The 8,663-nt window shown below is 38.6% G+C and overlaps 1 protein-coding gene across 1 annotated transcript; it reads left to right on the forward strand.

Moving 5' to 3' along the window:
• Positions 1-980: 980 nt before the first annotated feature.
• Positions 981-8,202, forward strand: cdca4 (cell division cycle associated 4). Its single transcript, XM_083924496.1, has 2 exons — positions 981-1,101; positions 5,544-8,202. Exon 2 carries the CDS (start codon positions 5,553-5,555, stop codon positions 6,471-6,473), a length of 921 nt encoding a protein of 306 aa, XP_083780622.1. The 5' UTR covers positions 981-1,101; positions 5,544-5,552; the 3' UTR covers positions 6,474-8,202.
• The last annotated feature ends 461 nt before the right edge of the window (positions 8,203-8,663 follow it).

The raw sequence follows: 8,663 nt of genomic DNA on the forward strand, positions 1-8,663 counted from the left end.
AATTATTCATTTATTTATTTATTGAGACTTAAGTCATGTTTAGTCCTCCATATAAAGCAGGGATAAATAATTTATTTATTTCTGTATTTATTTATGCATTTATCTATTTCTGTATTTATTTATGCATTTATTTATTTCTGTATTTATTTATGCATTTATTTATTTCTGTATTTATTTATGCATTTATTTATTTCTGTATTTATTAATGCATTTATTTATTTCTGCATTTTATTATTCATTCATTTATTTATTTATTGAGACTTAAGTCATGTTTAGTCCTCCATATAAAGCAGGGAGAAATAATTTATTAATTTCTGTATTTATGTATGCATTTATTTATTCCTGTATACATTTATGCATTTATTTATTCCTGCATTTATTTATACATTTATTTATTCCTGTATTTATTTATGCATTTATTTTTCCTGTATTTATTTATGCATTTATTTATTCCTGTATTTATTTATACATTTATTTATTCCTGTATTTATTTATGCATTTATTTATTCCTGTATTTATTTATGCATTTATTTACTCCTGTATTTATTTATGCATTTATTTATTCCTGTATTTATTTATGCATTTATTTATTCCTGTATTTATTTATACATTTATTTATTCCTGTATTTATTTATGCATTTATTTATTCCTGTATTTATTTATGCATTTATTTACTCCTCTATTTATTTATACATTTATTTATTCCTGTATTTATTTATGCATTTATTTATTTATTAATTTATTAATTGAGACTTAAGTCATGTTTCGTCCTCCTCCATATAAAGCAGGGAGAAATCATTTATTTATTCCTCTAAGTATTAATAGAGACTTAAGTCATGTTTAGTCCTCCTCCACATAAAGCAGGCAGAGATCATTAAGAGGAATCCCAGGCATATGGCTGTCTTTGTGGCTCCCCTCCCCCTCCCTACCCTTGCTTCCCTCCTGCCGTCCGCTCCGCAGCAGCAGCAGCAGCAGCAGCAGGACAGAGGTAGCTCAGTTTTTGAAGCCGTGGCATGAATGATCTCATCTGAACCTGATCTCTCCGCTTTCCCTGCCGTCGATCCTATGACCGAGACGGGAATAAAATAACACAAACACGAGGTGAGTACGACCGCCTCAACAGTCTACCCGACAGTCGTGTTAAACCCGCTTTCCCCGGGGCGACCGTTTGTTGTTTTTTAGGAACTTAAACAGCCCCAGCCGCGGTGGAAAAAACTCTTGTTTTTGGGGCTAGAAAAGGAGGAAGCACCGCGGAGGGAGGATGTGTGGGTGGGCGCTTTAAAGGCTAATTAGCTCGCAGTTTAGTGTGAGTAATAAATAGCCTACAAAAAAAACAAAGTGAGACGAATGCCAAGTGTTTTGGAGTGTTATTTGTCCCCGTTTCACTGAACATATTTAGCACTGTTAGCTTAGCATACGCGTTAAAGTCAGAGCCGTAGCCGGTTAGCCGTTAGCTACTAGCGCAAAATGGCCTCGTTGTCGCTCTGAAGCTCCGATGCTGAAAAGACAAAGCATGCGGCAGTCACGGCCAACGGCTCTTTAAAACGGCTCTACCGGCTACTCTCGGCTCCCAACCGGCGGCTTATTTCACGTTAATGACGGGGGAAATGTTTTATGACACAATTCCGCCGTGTTTTAAGTTGTATTTATTCATTTTAGTACATTGAGCTGTGAAAGTGGAGGGGTTTTCAGTGTGCAGTAGTGGGGGATGGGTCACGTTAGGAGCCGTTGACGTAAAGCGAGGCTGCATTTTTTGTTTGGCTCCAGGCTCCTAGCATCATAATACAGGGCTCACTTTAGTTAGTGGTGTTTCTACACCAGCTCCGCATGTACTGGCTCTGTCTGACAATTTATAAAGAATCGTGTAATACTAGTATCTCACTCCAAACAGCCAGCGCCACCAGCTTTAGTATTATGCAGGGGTTGAAGAAGTACTCGGGGCTTTTACCTAAGTAGCAGGAGTAATACCTCACTGTAAGAACACTTTATTACAAGTAAAAGTCCTGCATTCAAACTGTCACTTCATTAAAAGTAAAAGTCCTACATTCAAACTGTCACTTCATTTAAAGTAAAAGTCCTGCATTCAAACTGTCACTTCATTTAAAGTAAAAGTCCTGCATTCAAACTGTCACTTCATTTAAAGTAAAAGTCCTACATTCAAACTGTCACTTCATTTAAAGTAAAAGTCCTGCATTCAAACTGTCACTTCATTTAAAGTAAAAGTCCTGCATTCAAACTGTCACTTAATTAAAAGTACAAAAGTATTAGCATCAAAATGTACATATGTAGTAAAAGTACTCATTATGCAAAAATGCCCACTTCAGAATATTGTATTATTAGATGATAGTTATTGATAGATTGATACAAACATCACTTTAATTGTGTATCTTTACCTACTATGTTATTGACTTTGTTTTTTTGTTGTTCATCTGTATCTGTAAAGTAGCCTGAGTTAAATGTAGAGTAGTAAACCATACCATTTATCCGCTGAAATGTAGTGGAGTAGAAATAGAAAGTAGCATAAACTGAACTTACTCAAGTAAAGTACACGTACCTCAACATTGTGCTAAAGTACAGTACTTGAGTAAATGTACTTAGTGACTTACAAGTATCTGACTCCAGTAGTATTAGAAACAGTTTTTCCCCCACTCTCTTTCCTGATCTCTGCTCGACATGTTTTTGAACATCATATGTGTCAGTATTTTCCTGATAAATCTCGTTGAAATAGGGCGACCACCTGTATTAATTATTCAGGACTGTGTATGTTTAAATGCCTGGAAATTAGTTAGATCCCAGTCACTACAGTTGAGCATCTATAGCAGACGTGATGTGTCTTAAAATCAATATATCAATGTCATATATTTTGGTAGTCAACAACAAACACATTTAAAAGCCAGTAGTGCAAAAATCAAGAATCATAAACATAGTTAAGTAAAAATCCAATTAAATACTGTGTAAAATATATACTTTTTAAATGAAAGATGTGTAGATTTTGAGCAGGAATGTGCAAAACATTGACCCGAGAATGTGATGCAATATAATGCAATGCATAAAGACACATGTGGAGGCAGACTAGCTCAGCCCCTATGCACAATTAAGTTTGTTTTTTGTGTTAATTTATTTGTGTTTTGACCAATGTCCATCATGTTTGGGAATTCTTTGAATTTATTGAAACTTATTGATAAAGAAAGTCATAGTAGCATTATTATCAGAGATTAAAAGTAATCCATACACTTTATTTATCCTTTTTACATCATGTAGGTCTATGTTTGTCTGCTACAGGTGCAACATTTCAGTGATTCAGATACAGTTTAATCCATTTCCAGTCTGATCTGAGTCTTTATTACAATAAAGAAAATATGTTATCATTAATATTTATTACTGTATTCATCTCCAAACAGAATTATTGCGATTTAACACAAACATGCTGAAATATAAGGTGTTCAAAAAACAAATTTATCTATCGTCCTGTAAATAAAAACAATCCTTTATGTCCCAAAGTGTTTTTTCTTCAACTGTGTGCTTTCTCTCAGTTGTAGGTCTTCCTGGTTGTATTTCATTTTATACACTGTTGTTGTTTTTAGTCCTCTCTAGTGTCTCTTGTTTAACAGGGGCCAGCCACAAACGCACTACACAAGAAGACAACACATGTCCATAAATGTTTTCTCACCCTTTTTGTATTTTAGATCTTCGGGCTCTTTCAAAAATGACTTTTTTCCCTATTCTGTCCATTGTCAGGAATTGTTCCCTATGCAAGCGAGGACTCAAAGAAAGTGAAGGCTCCCAACAATTCAGTGTACATTAGATCCTCTTCTTTGTTTGATTATATAATAATGTGATCAATCAGTTGAAGACAGTAGCTGTAATTTTAATCTTTCTTTCTGGTTTATGTCAGGTTTTCATGTTTAAAGAAACACTCCCCCGAAGGCTGAAGTAAAGGATCCCTCATTAGAAATCACTCATTTGTTTGATTACGATGTTGATTAAATGTAAAATGTTGAATTATGTTTTTGTCCTTCCCCGTTTGTTTGGCTGTAAAATCTTGCACAACACTCCCGAGTGCTACAGTGTTTTCATTTGAAGATGGTTTGTAATCTGGACAGATTATGGGGTGTTGGATTCGCCTGGCATTTTAAAGAAAAACTAATTTTGTTGGTTTGTTGGAGATGCATTGTGACAATAGCAGCAGTGTTTTTGTGCATTTAGTTTAATTTTGGTTTCTACAGTAACGTGGGCATTTCTTGTCAAATTGTTAACAACTCTTTGCTGTTTGCTTTCTGCTCTGTAAACCCTAATGTGATGCTTTTACAGTCCAACATGTATTAATACTATTTCCATTGTATCCCTGGTTTTTTAATTTTTGTGATTATTTTTTAAGAAATGTATCACAAATATGAATTTGTAGGAGGTGGACTCATTCACCCAAACCCCTGCCAACAGGTTTTTAGCAGCTGGACCCTACACAGTATTTTTTTCTGTCCGGAAAATTAAATGAATAAAGGCTGCTGTTCAGCTCAGTCTCCTTTTTACTTGAATCCTGATTTTTTATTTTTTATTTTATTTATTTTATTGTGGGGGGAGTCAGGGGGCCTTTAATGTTTGCAGGAGTATTGTTTTGTTCCTGTAAGACCTCTGAGTGTGCCAAATGGTGTGTAATAAGGAAGTTGACTTTACATTTCTAACCCCTCCCTCAGTGGAGAGAAAGTGAAAATCTTGTTCTGCTAGTTTTTTAAGCGTGGCGTGTGTAGACCCGGAAACCTGATATCCGTTGTAAATATTAGTGGTTCATGGTGGTAACTTTTGTTGTGATATTGTAAATGATATGATTTGTCATATTCTTATCACTTTCACCCCCTTAAAAGCACCTTATTGATTAGGATCTTTTCTTGATCACAGGTGGCAGTGGGAAGGAATATATGTGCACTGATCATGTATCTTGAGTGCTGTGTTTGTTTTCTGACAAAGGTCTCTGTAGCCTGTGCTTACTTTGATGCAGCGTTTGCATTTAGTTGGTAACCATGCTATTTTCGGTGGCTCAGTGGTCTGTTAAAAGTGTGGTTGTTCCGCCCAGCAGGAGTCTTGCCTCAGACTGGCCTAAAATGGGCAGAAATGGTGCTGAACAAAAGCTGCTTGTCGCTCGTACAAAAGTACTTGAAGCGCTGCAGCCGGGACCAAGCTGCATTGCTATTGCCTGTGCCTCTCAACAGGAAAGGTATAGCAAACTTTAAGAAAAAAACTACAACAAACAATTTACTGTTTACTGTAGTCCATAAAGAGTTAGAACCTGTAGAGTTTACTTATACAGTTACAGCTGCTGTTGACCAGATTGTAGCCCTAGCTCCCTCATGTCCATACACAAGTATTACACCACATAGCCTCATTACATCACACATTTACATCAGTAATTACATGTCACTTATTTTTTTCCACTATGATCTTAGCTAGTGAAATTCAGAATAGTAGGCATATTGTGTGTTTTATTAGTTGATGATCGGATAAGTGTGTGAGGTCTGACTCTTTCTTTCTCCTCGCCGTCACCACAGAGAGACAACATGTTCCCGAAGGGCACCAAGCGCAAGTTCTCAGACTCTGGGGAGGAGCCCGTCTCCAGTGGTGACCAGGTCCCGGTGGCTCCTTCTGTTGCAGCTCGGACACTGACGTCCTCATACAGCCTGCAGCGGCAGTCGCTGCTTGACATGTCGCTGATCAAGCTGCAGCTCTGCCACATGCTGGTGGAGCCGAACCTGTGCCGTTCAGTGCTCATCGCCAACACAGTGCGGCAGATCCAGGAAGAGATGACCCAGGACGGCACCTGGCAGATAATGACCCAGGCCCTGGCAGCCGCACAGTGTCCCGCAGACCGCCTGGTGGCCACTGAGGTGCTGTGCCGGCAGACGGACGCGGCAGCTCAGGCCGGGCAGAGCCCAAAGCCCTTCTCAGTTGTCGGTCTGGAGGAAGGCTACCACGCTGAGGAGGTGGTGATGGAGGGAGAAGTGGAGACAGAGGTCACCATGTCCACTTTGTCGCCCGTCTCCCCCCAGCTGTCCTCTACTTCTTACCTAGCGGGTCCTTTTGGCATGGGACCCTGCTGGGAAGAAGACGAGGAAGACGGTGAGTGCGAGGAGGATGAAGAGGAGGACAGCGAGGAGTGTGTGTCGGAAGGAGAGGAGGGAGACCGGGACCACCTGAGCCCAGAGTCCAGGACAGGGGAGCAGGTTTTTGGGACTTTTGAGATCAAGCACCCAGCGCCGCCCCCTGACCCTGCGCTAGAGGAACTGTTTTCAGATGTGGACCCATCCTACTATGACCTCGATACGGTGCTGACAGGCATGCAGAGCGCCCCAAAAATGGGGCCCTACGATCTGCTGGAGAGCCTTTCCTCTCACGGGCCGACGGCCCTCAGCTCCAGCTCGAGCTGCAGGTCAGACCTGAACGAACTGGACCACATTATGGAGATCATAGTGGGGTCCTGAAACTCTGAACATTCCCTCTGGCCTGTACTGATCCCTCAGACTCTTTCCAGACTATGCACAGTACACATGTGCATGTTCTGTATGTGGTATTGTTACACATGGAGATTGTTGGAGGTTTTGGGGACCAGGTGGGAAATTAACAGCAAGCCAAGTAGATTTTGGGATAGACTGGTAGAGGTGTAGTTAGTCTGCTCTAACTGCCACTTAGGCAAGCCGGCAGCTGCTGTCGGGACCTTCATCTTTTATTAAAAAAAAAATTAATTGGCAGCAAGTAGTGACGTGAAAATGAATGAATTTTGAGATTGACAAGCCAAGCTGGCCAGTGGGTGAAGCAGTTAGTTTCCTACTTTGTCGATGAAATCCAAAACTTGACAATATCCGTGAGAGGGCAAAGATAATTACCTATACCATGATGCATTCTTATTTACGTACTTTTCCATGTTTACGTCTGTCATACATTCTGTCAAACATTCTGTCAGCTAGCTCCTTCTGGTCGTATTCTCTGCCATTTTGTCCATTTCTATTTATTGTAACATGGACTGAGGAACAATTCATCACACTACATGCATCAGAAACCAGAACAAATTGTAAATCCAAATCTATGAATCAATGCATATTTTCCTAAAGATTTGAGCAATTATGAATGGAATATATGTATATGTACGTATGTGTATATAGAAATATATTTTTTTGCATTATACAGCTGGGGGATTTTGCAAGTATCATTTGATATTATTATTATTTTTCCCTCCCAAGCGGTTTTTAAGATTTTAATGTAGCCAGACTCGAGACAGTGTCTTCCCATGGTTTGGTATAACAAGTCGACTGTAACAGGTGTCAGGACTGGCATCGTCACACTTTAAAGGCGCTGTTCTTTCATTTTCTCAAAAGCTTTACGCAGGGCAGGGACTTCACTGCCAGTCACCAACCAAACGCTGGTTAAGACTTGACTGTTTCTGGTGAGTTTACAGGACCCAGTGGACACATGCAAGGAAGTTTCCTGCCCTGCTTTACATACAGATCTAACAACAACAACAACAACAACAACATTCTTTTCCTGAAGCATTTGGAGAAACCCCGGGGTGATAACTGCATCAAGAAGCCATATTTCTTTCTCTCATTTGTTAGATCTACAAATGAAGAGTTCTGTGTGTTAACCCAATCTAATTTATTGTTGTTTTATTTATTGTATTTATTATATCTAGGTACAGACATGCCATATTGACGTATCAATTCAACCATGAGGCCCGATGAAATTATATTTATCCAAATTTCACCCTCCGTTTTGAATGCAGTACCTATTTATTCCTCACTTTTTTATTATTATTATTAGTAATAATAATAACCGGGTTACTATTCAAATCACTATGCAGCTCTGTCATACATGTTTCAAAAATGATTGTATACGACTCAAATGTCCTTTAATTCCTTTATGCAAACAGTTGCCTTTCTCCTAAAGATGTGGAAAAATCAAATGCATTTTTCAAAATTGTTCCTTATCGTGATGAAGAGATTTAACTCAGGCAAACTAAATGTATTGACAAAAATACAGTATTACGACACGCTTAATACCTTACCACAACACTCCTGAAGGATGTCACTCTGGTCTGAATGGGAGCTAGAACTTCAAAGACTAATTACCGTTGTAAAATGTATGCATTTTTTTATATTAAGGAAAAAACATTGTAGCATCTTTGTAAATATTTTTTATAATAAAAGGTGCAACTATTGATTGTGTGTTTGTGGATAGGATCACTTCTCTTCTTTCCTTTTATTTTATTTTTTTTTTTTACAGCTTTTATCAGATTTGTTTTGACCTTTGGCTCTGGAAGGACAAGGATGGTAATAAACTGTATTGTTTTTATTGTCAACACCCACGAATAGACCAAAACCAACGCTGTTAGCTCTTCTTAACTGGTTGACCTCCCTATCTGGTATGTTGGCACATTACCCCAAGCCCTTTCATTTTCTACTGAAGACAAGATTTTTACCAACTGGTTTCAAATATACATTTTTACTAAGCCTTTTGCCTAAAGATAACTTCCTGAATCAACTGGCTGCTGTAGTTTTTTAACAAATGTTACTCAAACAGGATTAAATGGTGCATTTTTTGGGGACTATTCAGCAGCAGATTTAATAAAGCGCCTGTGTTGATCATATTGGAGCAACCCAGTGCAACAGCGTGGTTCA

Source organism: Echiichthys vipera, assembly GCF_963691815.1.
Source record: "Echiichthys vipera genome assembly, chromosome: 12".
NCBI lineage: Eukaryota > Metazoa > Chordata > Actinopteri > Perciformes > Trachinidae > Echiichthys > Echiichthys vipera.

Excerpts from the sequence above, each read along its gene's own strand:
- cdca4 (XM_083924496.1), top strand. The coding sequence starts at position 5,553 with ATGTTCCCGAAGGGCACCAAGCGCAAGTTCTCAGACTCTGGGGAGGAG.